The sequence below is a fragment of the Pieris napi genome, chromosome 20, assembly GCF_905475465.1.
Source record: "Pieris napi chromosome 20, ilPieNapi1.2, whole genome shotgun sequence".
Lineage (NCBI taxonomy): Eukaryota > Metazoa > Arthropoda > Insecta > Lepidoptera > Pieridae > Pieris > Pieris napi.
Window position 1 is genome coordinate 9,541,696 of NC_062253.1, and position 18,520 is coordinate 9,560,215.

The 18,520-nt window shown below is 33.8% G+C and overlaps 1 protein-coding gene and 3 long non-coding RNA genes across 5 annotated transcripts; 3 read left to right on the forward strand and 1 right to left on the reverse strand.

Annotated features, from left to right (window-relative positions):
• The first annotated feature begins 1,503 nt into the window (after positions 1-1,503).
• On the forward strand, positions 1,504-2,211 carry LOC125060033. The gene is made up of 3 exons (XR_007118779.1): positions 1,504-1,657; positions 1,975-2,026; positions 2,104-2,211. It is a non-coding gene; the product is annotated as an uncharacterized LOC125060033 (long non-coding RNA).
• Positions 2,212-6,185: 3,974 nt separating this feature from the next.
• Positions 6,186-6,384, forward strand: LOC125060046. Its single transcript, XR_007118782.1, has 2 exons — positions 6,186-6,250; positions 6,320-6,384. It is a non-coding gene; the product is annotated as an uncharacterized LOC125060046 (long non-coding RNA).
• A 2,889-nt stretch (positions 6,385-9,273) lies between these two features.
• On the forward strand, positions 9,274-10,557 carry LOC125059836. The gene is made up of 3 exons (XR_007118730.1): positions 9,274-9,406; positions 10,352-10,415; positions 10,489-10,557. It is a non-coding gene; the product is annotated as an uncharacterized LOC125059836 (long non-coding RNA).
• Positions 10,558-12,538: 1,981 nt separating this feature from the next.
• On the reverse strand, positions 12,539-17,635 carry LOC125059920 (glycine-rich cell wall structural protein-like). 2 transcript variants are annotated; one of them, XM_047664618.1, is made up of 7 exons: positions 17,533-17,635; positions 15,133-15,261; positions 14,719-14,766; positions 14,398-14,445; positions 13,698-13,949; positions 13,053-13,203; positions 12,539-12,658 (listed from the first exon to the last, which is right to left on the reverse strand). In XM_047664618.1, exons 1-7 carry the CDS (start codon positions 17,594-17,596, stop codon positions 12,652-12,654), a joined length of 699 nt encoding a protein of 232 aa, XP_047520574.1. In that variant the 5' UTR covers positions 17,597-17,635; the 3' UTR covers positions 12,539-12,651. The 2 variants fall into 2 exon arrangements, with proteins under 2 accessions (XP_047520574.1, XP_047520575.1); XM_047664619.1 differs by lacking the exon at positions 14,719-14,766.
• Between the last annotated feature and the right edge of the window lie 885 nt (positions 17,636-18,520).

An 18,520-nucleotide genomic window follows, 5' to 3' on the forward strand; every position in this document is an offset into this window, starting at 1 on the left:
ACGCTGCTTTGCATCCGCTGAGTGCGGCAGTGGGCCCATTTCAGCCCGCCCACCCAACAGGCAGCTGGCGACCCGATACCGCACAGAGCGCGCGCCCGACCAGTTAGTGTTGTGCTATCTAACTGATCTAACATAGCGTTCGATATTATCAACGATGGCAAGCAATACAAGAAAAATACAAATTTAGGAAAATAGAGTAATTCGCCTTGCAGTTATTGACAGTGATAGTGACAGCAGTGAAGACATATTTTCCACTAAGAAAAATAAAAAGTATTTCTGTTTCCAAGACAGGCATACATAAGTAAATAAATAAATTTTTCAGTTCCTTTAGTAGTAAATGTAAATTTACGATTAATTTAACTTGACGATTCAAAAGTGTACTTGGTTACCCACTTGAATAAAGATATTTTGAGTTTGAGTTTGAGTTGAGTTTACGATAATTCTGTTTTATTTTCGATATTTCTCTGTCCCATCACTACTAAAAATATATTCTAGTGCGGTTCAGGTCGATATCGGCCTGCCGCTTTTCCTGCTTTATTTCTCATTTCCTGTTTGCCAGATCCCGGGGCGAATCAAACCTAAGGAAGTTGGGTTCAAGGTCATTCTAACAATATAAAAAGAAAATGTATACATTATGTTTCCACAAAGTTATAGCAATTTAATCTATCCTAGTGCTGTTGGGTCTAGAAAGACCTGCCACGCACCGGCGGAAATATCATTGGGGGCGCATTTTGGCCCGCCGCCGCACCTGATGAAATATTATTATTTTACTTGCCGCAGTGAACGTGTTAAACTTCGATGGAAGGTGGATACAAACGCGAATGTATTACATTAATTAGATTACAAACATTATGTTTTAGTGTCTATGTTGTTAACAAAGAACTAACCAGCTGAGCTCTGCCAGCGTCCTGGTCTGAATTCACATTCATAACATTTTTATGAATAAATAATGTTTGGTTGCAAAAAAAAATGAGCAGTTTTGGGCTAGTGGCTTCGGCGTGCGACTCTCATCCCTGAGGTCGTAGGTTCGATCCCCGGCTGTGCACCAATTGACTTTATTTCTATGTGCGCATTAATTATTCGAGCGGTGAAGGAAAACGTTTTGAAAGAAGCGTTTACACGATTTTGCTTTTACGGTCCTATCTATGAAAGTTCTAGTAAAGTGACCGATTTGGATCGTTTTTACACAGAAACTGTACCTACTAACAAAAGCTATTTCGTAACATTTTAAAAAAGCATGATCCTGGCCAGGCCCTAGGTGGACCCTTGAGCCGTCCATGGCCCATGCGCGACTGTGAGGACGATAGATGTGTTCTTACTCGACCATAAATGATTCTGATTCGCAACAGAGATATAGGTAAATTAAAATGTAAAAAAGTAATACGATAAAAATGGATATTTTCAATTACGCACGAATTGACGTATTTACTTAAAGTTAATTATCTAAGTAACCAATTATTTATTTCTTTGCAATTTCCTCGTGCAAATTAATATAGCAAAAAATACAACGTAAAACGTATAAATTTGGCGAATTGGTATTTTTTTAATTTATTGACTGTTGACAATATGACGTCCATAAACATTTTAACTTTGTTTTTAATTTTTATTATATTTCTAATTCAAATTGCAAGTATTTACAGTGCGCCACAATTATTTAGTAAGTATTTTATGTTGTTTAAATTGTTTTTATCATTTGTTTTAACATCTTTTTAATGCAAAGTTAAATCAAAGTTTATTTCACTGTGTACATTATGTTTTAAAGCAACAAAAAGGGGCCTAGTGTACACAACGTACCCAAGAGTCTGGTACCAGTTTTTCGTCGGCGAAATCAAATTTTTTTTAGCACGAAGGCACAGAAAGTAACTTTAAAAAATATTAATAAACCAGATACAATGTATCTGAAACATTCGGTGCTGGGTGAATACGTCCTACATATTGATTTAGACATTCAAACATTAATAATTGAATTTTCAGACTCTGGATTCCCGACATCCCTTCTCGGTGTCAATAGTGCTTTATTAAATCTGTAAGTATATATTACAGTGCAAAAAAGATATCAAATTACCATAAACTATAGATACAATAATCGAACCTATTTTTCAGAACTCTCGGCTAAGAAATGGAGGTTGTTATTTGCAGATATACCAATGATATGTATTTGGAGATATTTCAAGTTTTACGATGTGGCATAAAATAAAATTTTAGGACATATTCTTGTTTTTTTTTTGTACAACAGCGCACGGGCAGGGTCAACTGATTGTGATATGCTAAAGTTATTGCAATTTATATATTTCAAAACATTAGCCCTGATTATGTCAAAAGTGGTTTTAAGGACTTAATGATTATTCGCTCTACGGGGACAATATACTCTTGCACTGCCCTGCGATTCTGTAAGCAGAAGCAGTCATTTTGGTAGGGGAGCCCAAGAGGGGATTTCGGGATTTACTAAAGCGCGGCAGATTAATATATAGGGGGATACCTTGTACCCGGTTAAGTACCTCCACAAAATATGAGGCCCATATATAAAGCCGCACGTGAAGGAGACAGGATCAGTTTAGTAAAAAAAAATTGACCATCAGAAATTCCCGAGCGCGTCAGATTAAGGTAGGGTGAGTTAATTACATCCTAAAAAGTGTATATTCCACTAATCTGACAATTTGAGAGTGACGGAAAAAAAGGGGAGGGCAACAAAGTTGTAAAAAAAAAACGTCATCTCGACATTCTCGAGCGTAGCTAATTTTTTTTTTATTTTGAAGGAAATGATTCAAGAATAATGAAAAATATATAATCTGACGATTTCCGCAAGCCGAAATAACAAAAATTCGTCGATAAAGTTAAATGCGTGCAGCTGCGTGATGCCTACATTTCCTTCAACCGATCGGAATCTACTAAACGGCGTTCTAAATATTTCCCTCAAAATTACATTTCCTGTGAATTTGAACCGATTCGGACCGATAGATTTTGAGAAATTTTGAAAAATCTTAAAAAAATAAGAAATATTTTTTTTTAAAGTGGTTTCTTTATCGATCAACTTCAAAAACTAATCCGCCTTTGAGCTTGAAAAACCACGTCGATCGCCACCAAGCTGGTCAAAAGCGGTTGATTCGTTCGAGAGATATCGTACACGAAAGAAACCCGAAAAAGTGTTTTTTCGGGATTACTCCGAAATTTGTGGTTCGATCAATTAAAATTGCAAAATTATTTATGAGGATGATAAAACTGCGTCGAATGCCGCCAACCACGTGAAAATTGCTTGATCCATTCAAAAGTTATTGCGGTTTGAAAATTCCAAAAATAGTGTTCTATGAAACTTCTATCAGACTTTCGAGCTGGGAGAGCTCAAATGCATAGAAATGTTATTTCTTTGAACTCAGCGAGCTCAAAATATCAATTTTAAGCGCCCAGGAATGGAATTAGCGGGAAGTTGCAGGGATGACCCTTTAGGTGAACCGTTTTTCTATTTTTTTTTGGCAGATCAGGCGAATCCCTCTAGATAATCGTCAGATTATGAGACAGTACGTTTAGAACATAAAGATGAACCACATATATCTTAATCTGACGCGCTTGAGTATTTCAAAATTGCGATTTTTTTTTGCAAATTAAGAAAATGGCTGTGGGTTTGCGTCCCATCGAAATCGTCAGATTAGTGAATGAGAGCTTTTTTTTGGTGCACTTAACACTCCCTTAGAAAATCTGACGCGCTCGATAAAAAAAATTTTTTTTTAATTTTCAACCCTTAAATACAACCACCCGCATCATGCAAACGATCAGATTAACATACGTACATTATTAAAAATACGTAGGGCATAGATGCTATCAATATCTGACGCGCTCGAGGATGTCCATGCAACAGTTTTTTTTTACATATTTAACTATCTATAGCCGCTTCCCCCACCGATGAAAAGGAATTTATCATATAACATTTTTTTCTTCTTTTTATCTAAGCTTTGCATCCCAATAGGTCTCTACGACGCTCGAGTAAATCCCCATTTAGCATCGTGGGCTCCCCTACCATTTTATGATTTGGCATTCTAATAAACAATAAACTACAAGCACCACCTTTTCAGAATGCCAAATCATAAAATGACTGCTTCACGACTGATTTGAGAGCGACCGCCGATGCGAAAACCGCTGTGTGAGTTCGAAAAGTGAGTTCTGTGCTAAGACCTCATATACACTAAAGAATTGAATTTTCTCAGATATCAGATAATTTATACCTAGTTATTGTCCACGAACCTTTGCTTTTATGGAAATTGTAGTTTAAATATTCGAACTTGAAACATACATTATTAAATTCATTATAACTGATAACAGTGTTATATCATCTTTATATGCGAATTTTGGGTCTATGACGTGTTCTCCTTACTCTACGAGAACACTCAAATTCGTGCACAGAAGGGGATCAATTACAATCAAATTCATGGTCTTTTTGTATCAATTTTTTATTGATTCACGTATTTTCAGGGTCTGTATGAAAACGGAACAATTCGCTCATTTTACTTTAAAATTATAGAAAAAAACTTGTGTCTGTGTTGGTCTTAATGAATTTAAAACTGTGTGAATTCAGAATTCACGTTAGGGGTCCTGTGAAATCGGATCTACCCATACAGTATATCATAGATAGCAGAGAATTTTAATAAATTTTGTTACATAGTATTGTCTTTGATTAACATAACCTTTACACATTTAAAGAAAAAACTTTTTACCGGATTAAAGTTATGTATTATTATCACGGTGACCACGCACGCTGTAAAGCACGCGAAACGTCGGATAAATTTAAAATTATGTTAAATAATTGTAAATTTATAATAATACATAACTTTAATCCGGTAAAAAGTTTTTTCTTTAAATTTTGTTATCTATGTATATTGTAATAGAAAAAATAAGTATTAAAAATAGTAAAAATATATATTTTTATCGATTACACTTATACTCTTTATATGTGTGTAACAGAAGTGTCTCTTAGATATAAGAACCCTTAAATAAGTCACGTTAGTTTTTTGTTAGTCTAGCGTCGCAACCCCACTAACAATAATCGTATGTTAGTTATAAGCTCGTGTATTAAATGATTAAGTACTAAAAAGTATAATTACAATTACGTACGGTAATACGTGTTCAAAATTAATTAGTAAGTGATAAATTATCTCCTTTGTTATTTCCTAAAGTTAAAAAATTTGCATAATACAAAAACACTGTAAAAAAGGTATATAAATATGGTAAACGGCGACCATTTTTAATTCGTTTACTTGTCAACACGATGTCCTATACGTCAAGTTTATTTTTTGTTTTAATTATTTTTGCAATTCAAATTGCAAGTATTTTGACTGCACCATCTGGGGGTAAGACAAATAATTATATTGATTGAACGTAATGTACTGGTACTGGACTTATAGAGCTTGAGCCGTATTTTAAAAATGAGTTGAAATTTGACATTCAACAGTCATACTTAGCCTAGTAGCAATATTGATTTCATTCGGACCACGCAATTCGGTTTTACCAGCACAATTACACGTCCGAAGAGCGTACCAATTATTGAAAGGCCGGCAACGCACTTGCGAGCCTTCTGGCATTGTGAGTGTCCATGGGCGGCCGTTTGCCTCCTATTACAATAAAAAAAAAGTCCAGTGTAGGAAATCATCGGTAAGAAGGTTATCAACTCCATAACTCTAATATATTTATTAATTAATTAAGTACCTTTAAGGCCCATAATTGTAACGGCTCAGAATGAATTCTCAAAACCTCCAGACAATGGGGCCGATTCATTTCGACCAGGCATCAGATGATCAGGCACCAGGCAAGGCCTTGAAACAGTTTGTTTTCGCTGAGAATAATAAAGTGTAAAGAGTAAGTAGGGTAATCGACTTAGTATTAACTTAAGTTCATTTATTAAGAGACTTTATTATCTTTGAAACCTAATACAGTGTTTTGTAAGACTGGGTATAAGTTTTCACTAATAATATTATATAAGGGAGTCAAAATCAATTTATTTTGAAACTATGTAATAATTTATTGGTGTAAAATTAGTCGTTACGTTTGATTATAATTACTCAAAGAAAAGGTGGATTTTGTCGCGTGTCTGTAATTACACAAGAGAATTCATTCTTCTTATATTCTTATCTACCATTACCCCCAAAATGATTTGTAATTTCTAAATATTTTAACCATTAATTGTGCTATTACTTTTAGGAATGTCAGAAGCGAAATCAGAGAATTCGCCACTGATTGATTTTAAAAGCGGGTTTATGAATATGTAAGTATATAAAGTACCACTCGTAATAGAACATAAATAATTAATTTTAATAAACTAATCTTTTTTCAGAACTCTCGGCTAAAGGAATGCAATCATTTTAGTTTCGATGTGGCACGTCAATAAAATTTAAGAACGCAAATTTTGTTTTCTTTATATAATATGTAAATTGTTATAAAGCTTTATATATGTTACTGTAAAAGCTCAAACTACGGTTAATCTTAAGATTTAAGTGTAAGTCTTAGGATTTACCGTACCGAGTTGGTAAATGTAAGTATTTCTGAAAATACGACGATTTTTTCGAGCTTTTACCATTCGAACTGAGTATATGGTTTTACCACTGTCAGCTGGTAGATGTTGGTTTTAGGAATAAAACAATGAGTAATTCTTAATTATTTACATTAATGAACTATTAGACAAAACAGGTACATAGTATTATAAAGGAATAATATGATAGTAATAAGTAGAAACTAATACAAACTTATTTAAATTATTTTGAAAAAACACATAACGTATATCTCTGAATATCTCAATTTCTATTATATCTATCTTACTGAATCTGTAGTTCTCTATTTGGAATTAAACAACAAAATACAAACATAATGCTTACATAAGCTAGTCATGTTTTGTTTTTCAACATTTACCGTGCCATTAATGTAAATCCTAAGATTTACCAACGGAATGGTGGTAAGAGTTCGAATGGCAAACCTTTTGGGACATTTACCATTAGGAATTGGTAGATCTTAGGTTTTACTGGAATATCTTAGGATTTACTGCAGTTCGAGCTTTTACAGTAACAAAGAAAAAGCCTGTTTGAAACTGTTTGTACGAGGATAATTAAAATCAGGTTAACAAATTAATTACTTGTCTTAATCCAGCCAGCGATTAGGCTACTGTTTTTATAAAACCGTCATCGCATTATAAACTAAAATCTGACAGGTCTCGTCTGAGTTGACCTGTCAAGAACTTCACTGGCATGTTAATAATATCTACACTCTTGCACTGTATATCCAGTATAGAGTGGATTGTGTACAATATGGATAGCTAAAAAACTGAGCAATGGGCTTTCTCCTGTCATGCTACGCTATTCTTTTTTCAATACGCTTAGTACTTTTTAGTTGATATCACATCACAGTTTTACTGACCACTTTATATTATATTATTATAACTGGTTTACATAGGGTTAAATAAATTTATTTACAAAAGTAATCATAAAAATAATTAAAAAGAAAATCAAAACAAATTTAAAAAGTTTGGTCCCTGTGGCAGTGTACCTTTAACGCTGGCAGCATTTCCTCGCTGTATTGCGATACTTATTCGTTGAGCCAGGAAAGTGCCAGCTCTGGGGTCACCGGTACTATCTACTAGGCGCCAACTTAAATCTTTAATAAGCGCCTGTGCACTTGAAATACATAATTTTACATAGGGTTTATATTCAAGAATATATTGTGTTTATGAAAGTTTGTATTTTCATTTAATAGCTGTGAAGTTCTGGTCAGGTCAACTCAGACGAAACTGTCATAAACTTTATAACGTACTCACTTTTGACCTGATATAATTATTTCATGGTGCAAGCCCAACAGTTTGATATAATAGGCTTTTGTTGAGCTGTGCTGACATCATATACACCCAAGAATTGAGTTTTCTTATAAATAAACACGATAATAGATAATTTATACCTAGTTATTGTCCACGAACCTTTGCTTTTCTGGAAATTTTAGTTTAAATATTCTGAAGCATACATTATTAAATTCATTATGACTGATAACAGTGTGATGTTAACTTTATAGGCGAATTTTGGGTCTATGACGTGTTCTCCTTACTCTACGAGCAAGAGAACACTCAAATTGGTGCACAGTCGGGGATCAATATATATACAATCAAAATCATGGTCTTTCTGTATCAATTTTTTATTGATTCACATATTTTCAGGGTCTGTATGAACAGCACAATTCGGTCATCTTACTTTAAAGTTATAGAAACACAAACTTGTGTCTGTGTTGGTCTTATCGAATTAAAAACTGTGTAAAAACCCATTCTGAGGATCGTACCTTTAACTGAATTTTAATACGTATTGTTGTAGTACATTGTAATAGAAAATATAAGTATCAAAATATAAAAATTCATATAGACATAGTTATGTAACGTAACATTAGTTACATAAGTATATATTAGTGAATAATTGGAAGCGCAAACCAAATTTTAGCAATCATCGTACACTTGTAGTCAGTAAATTGTAAAACGTCAGTTTAGTATTAAATGTGCCCTTTAGTTTTTCATACTATCATAAAGCTAATATATAAAATTCTCGTGTCGCGGTGTTTGTAGTTAAACTCCTCCGAAACGGTTTGACCGATTCTCATGAAATTTTGTGTGCATATTGGGTATGTTTGAGAATCGGACAACATCTATTTTTCATCCCCCTAAATGTTAAGGTTAGTCCAGCCCAATATTTTATTTTTTTAATGTTTAGATAAAACAATTATTTTTTATGATACAGCATTAAAAAATACATACAACCCCTAATTTTCACCCCTCTACGATCAACTCCTATTTTTTATTATAAATGATATACATTTCAAAACGACGTTTGCCAGGTCAGCTAGTTGTAATATAACATTCTCGTTTGCGAAAATGTCCAATAGTTCGATTACACTTATTATTAGGTAACAGAAGTGTCCCTTAGATTTAAGAACCCTTAAATAAGTCAAGTTAGTTTTTTGTTAGTCTAGCATCGCAACGCCACTAACCCGAATCCTATGTTAGTTATAAGCTCATGTATTAAACGATTTAAGCTAGTTGACACTTAAGCTAGGTGACTTAAACAAAGAGTTTCATTTAATTGAACATCCCTTCAACAACCGCCAACGAAATTAACTCTCTAAAGTAATTAAACGTATATTCAAATACAAAGCAATTACGTAAGGTACCACGTATTCAAAACTAATTAATAAGAGACTAATTATGTACTTCTTTGTAATTTCCTAAAGTTGAAAAATTTACATAATGCAAAAAACTGTAAAAGATATAAAAATGGTAAACGGCGAGCATTTTCAATTAGTTTACTTGTCAACATGATGTCCTATACGAGTTTGTTTTTTATTTTAATTGTTTTTGCTATTCAAATTGCAATTATTTTGACTGCACCACCACCTGAGGGTAAGAAAAATAACATTATTATATTGATTGAACGTACTATACTGGTACTGGTAGGGTAAGATTTAAAATTGAAACTTAGCCATATATAATATGTCTACGGTACGAGGGCGGCACTGAAAATTTCGGGAATCAAGGAAGTGACACAACATTACCATTTAAAAATTTATTTATTGCTTTTCGAAGTAATCTCCGCGAAATTTGACACATTTTTCCATACGATGGAACCAATCATTGAATCAACCATTCCATTCGGAAGTTGGGGTCTCCAAATTGGCCGTTTTGTAGGCGTCCACAGCTTCTTCAGGTGATGAAAATCTCTGACCACGCAATTTATTCTTTATTTTAGGGAAAGTATAGAAAAGACCGAGAATCTTTAAAAAAAAAAAAATAGTATTCGATTTAAAAAAAAGGAGTTTTCAATTAATAAGATTTAAATATTTAAATCTTATTAATTGAAAACTATATATAGGAACAGTGGTATTATTCCATTCCCGATACTTTTCGTGCAGCCTATGTATGTTAGAAATGAGTTGATATTTGACATTCAAGAGTCATTACTTAGCCTAGTAGCAACATTGATTTAATTAGAACCACGCAATTCGGTTTTACTAAACAATTACACGTACGGTGTAAACCGGCATGAAGAAATATTAGCCTAAGGTTGAGTTGATCATGACTAATTAAACAAAATAACATGGAATAGATTAATTAATTAAGTGCCTCTAAAGCCAATAGTTATAGCGGCGCATAATGAATTCTCAAACCCTCCAGATAATAGTTCCGACGTTTTACGTTAATCAGGCAAACAAAAGACGGATTTTGTCGGGTGTCTGTGATTAGACAAGAAATTTTATTACATACGTCTTCAATTCTTATCCACCATCACCCGCAAAATGATTAGATATTTCTAAATATTTTAAGCGTTAATTGTGCTGTTTCTTTTAGGAATGTCAGAAGTGAAATCAGAGAATACGGCACTGATTGATCTTATAACCGGGTTTATGAACGTGTAAGTATATAAAGTACCACTCGTAATAGAACATAGATAATTAATTTTAATAAACCAATCTTTATTTTTTCAGGAGTCTCGGCTAAAGGGATGCAATCATTTTAATTTCGATGTGGCACAATCAATAAAATTTAAGAACACACATTTTGTTTTCTTTATATAATATGTAAATAAAGCTTTATATAATACAAAGGAGAAGCATGTTTATAACTGTTCTGCTTGTACGATGATATCATCAAATTAATCACTTTTAATAAAAAATAAATCCAGCGAATAGGCTACTGTTTTTATAAAACTGACATCACATTAAACTAAAATCTGACAGGTTTCGTCTGAGTTGAGCAGTCCAGCCCTGCGATTCTGTAACTCACTTTTCGAACTCACACATCGGTTTTCGCATCGGCGGTCGCTCTCAAATCAGTCGTGAAGCAGTCATTTTATGATTTGGCATTCTAATAAACAATAAACTACAAGTTCTCACCTTTTCAGAATGCCAAATCATAAAATGACTGCTCACGACTGATTTGAGAGCGACCGCCGATGCGAAAACCGCTGTGTGAGTTCGAAAAGTGAGTTACAGAATCGCAGGGCAGAACTTCACAGGTATTTCATGAAACATACAAACTTTCACAAACACGTCTTATATTCATGAAAGTAAACCCTACGTAAACCAGTTAATATAATAATAATTTTTAGTTGTAAGTAAAACTGTGATATGATATCAACTGGAAAATACTAAGCGTATTGACAAGAGTGTGGCGTAGCATGACAGCTAAATGCCTACTGCATCGGTTTTCAGTGATCCACATTTGTACTGGATATACAGGGTGGCCAAAAAGTCGTGGATCAAACGCAACTAGGGGATAGATGAGGTTATCAGACAGTCAAATACTGTGGAAGATCGTTTAATTTTTCTAGCACTTGTTTGATTGTGGGGATATGATCAATTGTACTATAATTCTTTCAAAAACAATCAAGCCAGAACAATGGGTTGGTTTTCGTCCAGGATTTGTGTTATTCTTCCTGAAAATTGAAGTCTCTATGGGGTAGCATAGCCAAATGTTCCATATATTGGTATATACTATATAGTAAAAAAATACTACTGAAGGAAATAAGTAAAAAAATTACGTATTAAGACATAACGAAGCTTACTTGTAAAAAATCTAGTTTAGCAAGTTTTGTTGCTGCACTTTTATCTATTTTATATACTTACACTAGCGACCCGCCCAGGCTTCGCACGGGTGCAATGCTGATACTAAATACACTACAGAAAAACTGTGAACGTTGTATATAAAAACATATAGGGATATAGGGACAGAGAAAGCGACTTTCTTTTATACTAATTGTAGTGATAAGCGAAGTTCACGATAGGCCCCCAATAACTAATATTGTATAGTGCATTGTTGCCACACTGTTACCAGCTGAGTTTCATCATCATAATCATCATTCCACAACTGTTATTTAAGGCAGTTCACCACTATGTGAAACCAGCTACCCAGTCAATAAATTAAAAAATTCGCCAAATTTATATGTTTTATGTTGAATTTTTTAAATTAATTTTTATGAGGAAATTGCAAAGAAATAAATAATTGGTTACTCAGATAATTAACTTTAACGAAATACGTCAATTCGTGCGCAATTGAAAATATCCATTTTTATCGTATTACTTTTTTCATGACATTTTAATTTACCTATCTCTGTTGCGAATCAGAATCATTAAGGGTTTAGTAAGAAAACATTTTCCGTCCTCAAATAAAAAAATATTACGAAATAGCTTTTATTATTAGATACATTTTCTGTGTAAAAACGATCCAAATCGGTCACTTTACTAGAACTTTCAAACGGCTCTTGCAAACTCATTAGTAATGGTTGCAGCTCCTTACAAACGTTGTGTAAAAAAAACATGGCTGTTAAATAGAGTGGCGGAGAGTTTATTGCCAGTTCTTCTCTTCCGTTCTACGCCCTTGATTTGAGAACTGGCACTAAATGTAAAGCTAGAAGCATTTCAAATATAGTTCTTTTTTTTTGACGATCATTGTACATTGTGTTACCTATATGATTAAATGATTTTTGAATTTGAATTTGAGTGTGTTAATACTAATGGTAGAAAATAAAACATCTGCTTTGTTCTAAATCAATATATTATATTACGTTTCAGTAATGGCGATATTATATCTAATTATATCACATTTTGAATTGTTTTATTGCACTTTGGAACCGCCATATTCGTGTTGTTCTAGCGCCTGTAAAAGAAAATATTTTTATTAATTCTGACAATATAGTAATACAAATAGTAATATGTGCTAACATTGATTAAATATGGGCGTCATAATCATTTATTTAGCTGTCTTTATATATAGCAGGATATATGTTGTAATTGACTATTGATTTATTTTTTCTGCTACTTTAAGATGAACCTTAAAACAATCTAAACATACTTTAAGATAAATGAGCTATATGTTTATATATTCATTTCTTCTTCAAATTTAAGAGCCGGGCTCTTTGTCTGTGGATTAATCGCCACTCAGTGCGAAAAAAAAAAAGTTTAAACTATACCATAAAAGATACTTGTATAAATTATAGACTGTAGTTAGCTTAGTTAAAAGGTTAAATTTGTTTAAAACTTTTATTTCTTACCCGTATCCACCGGCGTGTGCTTTTGCGCTTGCGTGAGCGCCATGTCCGCCGTAACCGCCATGTCCGCCGTTTCCGCCATGTCCGCCACCTAGGCCACCTCCGAGCCCACCACCACCTCCATGGCCGCCACCGATTCCACCTCCGACTCCACCTATAAAAAATATTTTAGCGTGTCTCAGAGGGCTCTCACGGCATTCTTTATAAATCCAGGTATAACGTCCAAGAAATGACTTTGACTTAGTGTCTTTTCTAGGGGATGAAACATTGACCAGATTGACTCTTTGGATGAGTCGGATCTTAACTTATAAACCTATTAATAATATCCAATAATTAATAAAGAATCATAATTCCTAACCGCAAAAAATTTCCCCTGTAATTGGTACTAATATACTTAAGGTAAATATTTAAGAAGATATTAGATTCATTCTTAGTAGCTAATATTTGATTTTCATTTGTAGATGAAACTGAATTATAGTCCATAGAACTAAAAACTAATAGTAACCTCTTTTGTGATTTTTATATGCACTATACGTTAAAGAATAAAGCATAACTTTGTAACCACAATAATCTAGAATCTGACTCCTGAACTTAAAAAAGGGTTTTAACGTTTAAAAATAAAAAACTTGAATGCATATATTGTCATACCTCCGTTTCCGCCCCCAAGACCGCCACCGTGACCACCGCCGTTTCCACCCCCAAGACCGCCACCGTGACCACCTCCAAGACCACCTCCGCTTCCGCCCCCAAGACCGCCACCGTGACCACCTCCAAGACCACCTCCGCTTCCGCCTCCAAGACCACCACCATGGCCGCCGCCATTTCCGCCACCTAATCCATCTCCGTGACCACCTCCTAAGCCACCGCCATTTCCTCCACCAAGACCTCCTCCATGACCACCTGAAAAATTATAAGTACATGTAATCTAAGCACTTTCGTTATTTTTGTCTAAACCCCTTTATATGGTGTACATTTTTGTCACGTTTTATGTACTAGTTATTCTCAGACCCACAATAAACCGGTGGTATACATTGACGTTTTAAATTTGCATAGTATATGCATATGCATAATCATTATATAATTTGCATAATAATTTTATATGATTTAATACGAGAATACGTATGAGTTAAAAAATATATAACTAGTCGACATCACTACAATTTTGTTTGAATAAACAATCAATCAATCCATTTATAATTAAATATTTTCGCAAACATATTGTCAAGACCGTAAATACAAACCATGTTTTGCTTATTATATGATAATATAAGACATATATACCCAAGTAACTGTTAATTTCTTAGAAAGTTACCAATATATAAGGTAAGTAAAATATCTCTTAATTTACCTCCTATGCCACCGCCGTTTCCTCCACCAAGGCCTCCTCCGTGACCACCTGAAATAACTTTACATCAATACCACATTACGTTACACATATAATAATATAATATTAAGGTTTTGTTTGCAAAACGAAGAGAGGATGTCCTGTAAAAAGATGGGCATATGGTCTATCGAAGAGATGGAGCAGGCTAGCCCAGCAGAATTGCCTATAATAGGGTACGTCACCTATCAGACAACCTGACCGTGAAACTGGTTAATATATAATTGATATTGAACAATAGTCACGTAAAGGCTTTATTTTATATATTTATTTATTGATATGACATACCTCCTAAGCCACCACCATTACCGCCACCTAAACCTGCACCATGACCACCTGAAATATTCTCATTTTAAAACCACAAAATAATTTAACTTTTAATAAAGGAGTAACAAAATTCAGTAATATATTCCTCAAATATGTTAGCAGTTGTGGTATGATTTTTTTAACACTAAAGGCTCAAAAAAAAAAAAAATTTCTTTACCTAAAGCGTTGTCGTGAAACACTAAAGTCAATAAGTTCTTACAACATTATACCTCGAATACATTAATGTAATTTTACAGCGGAGCAGACAATACATCAGATGGCAACTAACATATAAAAAATACCACTACTTTTTCTGCATAAAACCAAAGTTTTGATTATAAGTGCCATTAATGATTTGAATGCTTCTGCTGTCCTACAAACAATAAACAAACTTACCTCCTATTCCACCTCCGAATCCGCCGCCACCGCCTCCGCCTCCACCGCCACCACCGCCAAAACCGCCGCCGCCTCCAAATCCGCCGCCGCCACCACCTCCATAGCCTTTACTACCACCGCCGTAGCCCCCTGAAAAACAATATTGACGACTCATTGGTCTAGTGGTTAGTACCCCTGACTGCGAATCCATGGGTCCCGGGTTCGATCCCCGGCTGAGACGAACATCGATGTGATGAGCATTTGGTGTTGTGCTTAGGTCTTGGGTGTTTAAATATGTATTTATATGTCTATCTATCTATAATATGTATGTATATCCGTTGCCTAGTACCCATAACACAAGCTTCATTAGCTTAGCATGGGACTCGGTCAATCGGTGTGAATTGTCTTTAAAAAAAATATATATATACATATATTCCCATTTAGTAATAATTCTATTGATGTTGTTATTTTCTGTTAATATATTTAAGTTACTGTTAAAATGTTAATCTTGTCCTTTCCATGGCGGTCACTGCTACCGTTGTTACAGTGCAATATAAATTAAAACAATACGAGAAAAAAATTTAATTATAAAACAATTTTGCTAATATGATTTATGGGATTTTATGACCCCTACGGACTTGTATTATGTTTAAGTGTAAACACTAATATTTTGGCGCGTTAGGGAAGAATGATGCGAGTATTTTTTTTTTATTGTTAATGTCGTTTTTTCTACAAACGTAGATAGAATAAGGCGAAAAATAGAAAAAAATATATCTTGTTCCGCTATAGTATAACTACTAACGCGTGTACATAAGTACACACAGTTTTTTTTAAAATCGGTCTTCATATTACAATTGTCAAAATTAGTTTAGTAAACATTGTATAGACATTTAATTGACCTTCGATGTAACTTTATGCGTTACTTGCTTAGCTGGTTCCGGCTTCTATATTACTTTTGTTATGATTGAAACTCCTCTGACTATAGCGATTAACTTACACGTTAAATCTGAATTACCCTTACAGGGATCGCTTGCTAGCAAGGTTATTTTTATTTAAAACTAGCTGACCTGGCTAACTTCGTTTCGCCCTACAACCTTATCATATCGTTGTTACTTTAATTTAACTTATTTAAGGATTTCATTAATGTTAAGTATTACATTAATACAACTCTTTTGCAAATACAGAAATGTTTTATTGCTTGCCATTGCGAAAGAAGAATGGCAGTTTTACACATTAGGCATCTTCTCTCTAGCGTCAATATGGCGATACTGCATGTTAAGCACTTTCTGATATCCAACATCTTTTGATCAGGATCAAAGCATGGTTATGCATCTCCTCATTCACCTCAAGATCGGAATTTCTTAAACTGACACGAATTCGACGTAAAATGATGCGTAGTTTTGTCAACAGATGGCACCATACGGTTTTTGCATTCGTAAAATTAATTAATTAGTTTATTGTTATTCGATAACTTATCCGATATTATATTGCTTATTCTGCTATTCGGGACAGAAACAAATCCAACAAATCAAAAACCATGGCAATCGGTCCAGCCGTTCTCGAGTTATAAGTGTTGTAACAAACACGACTTTCTTTTATATATATAGATTGGACACAGAGGGCTCTCTTACATGCCTTGAAATATACAACATAGTTAAGTGATTTTTTGTAAAAGATTTTATGTAAAAGAAAATGAAACAAACAGACGACACACAATTCCTTACCTACTGCCGGTAAGGAATTGTGTGTCGATTTTTGGATGTAAGTAGCGCTCAGTAAGACTCCAGTATCAAAATCCAATAAGTTTTTGACATATAGAAGTCATACTTAACTAAGAGATGGCAGTTTCTTTTCAATGTTTTTTTAGTCTAGTAATTTGACCAGGCTCCAAAAGATAAACCACTCCTTATATGGAAATTGTATTCGTTTTTACAACAAACTCCCAAGCGAAATTAGAGAATTATCAGTAAATAAATTCAAAGTCCTCGTTAAACGGAAATTAATAAAGCGTTTTATAAATTTGAGGAATACATAAATGATCCTAATCCTTGGGATTGATTTGCTCCAGTTCAAACAATTTGTATGACAATACTTGGCGATTAAAAAGAGTGGCGGAAAGTTTCTTGCCAGTTCTTCTTACCAGCTCTACGCCATTGACTTGCGAACTGGTAGTAAATGTAAATTTACAATTAATTTAACTTGACAATTCAAAAGTGTACTTGGTTATCCACTTGAATAAAGATATTTTGAGTTTAAGTTTAGTCTATGAGCAATTTTTTCTCCACATCCAAGATTTATTCGTACACATCCAAGGAGCGAACATTCCCCGTTGGGGTTGAAAATAACTAAAATAAATACTCTGAACTGGGTCTGTATATTAAAAATAAAATAATTTAAAGTGCTAATAAGTATTATAATTACCTGGTGCAGAGTGCACACAAACAATGAACCCGAAGGCAACACAAGCTACTACAAACTTCGGCATATCTAGAACTGTGAGAATACAGTCTTCGCTACTGCCTTTTATACTGTGAGGCTTATGTCATGAACGGGTAGTGTTTACTTACAGACTTTGCTTTTTGTTGTGCATTTTTTGTGCCTGAACCAAAGCGATAAACTGGACGAAGTTTGGTTACTTTGGCGGACTGAAACTTATGTTATTTTAAATTTAGCTTTGGAGCTTTTGTAGCCAAATCAATGTGGATAAGTTATCTGGAATTATCTCTAGTATGTGTTAAACGTTAATATCAACTCCTCATAGTAACATTAATTTTAGTTTTTGCCTTTAATGAATAATTTTAATTGACAATTCGGGATGTACATTTTCAGAAACCTAATATTTGATCATATTATCCTTTACTTGAGTGGCTGGAAAATCGCTAAATGCGATAAGGCAAATAATATATACTTAATAAATATTATTATAATGCAATATTAACGTTGAAGTTTATGCTGCTTTTCTCAGTGGTTCCATCGAATGCGACGATGTGTAGAGAGGAACGAAGATTACTTCGAAAAACAATAAAGGTATTGGCAACTTTCCACATTAAGCCGTTTTTCATTTTCTAAACATTTTCAGTGTTACCTAGGTAAACTAATTGTATTATGATGCAATTCTTATGCTGTAGTCGCCGAAGTCTTGATTGACATCTATATGATAATTATGAATCGACATGTTTTTCCAGATAATTCAAAAAGGAAAATCACCGTTCTACAGAATTAGCAAATGCATCCTAACCGACAATCAACAAACATTGTTATTAAATATACTTTTAAAACCTGATATTGCTATTGTGTCACTCCGGGATTTGCATTTGTGAAATACAGAAAAGCGTTCGATTCACTAATAGACCAGTGCCGATAATTTTTGAAACCAAAAAAAATTACAGTAGGATGAAACCCATTAGAA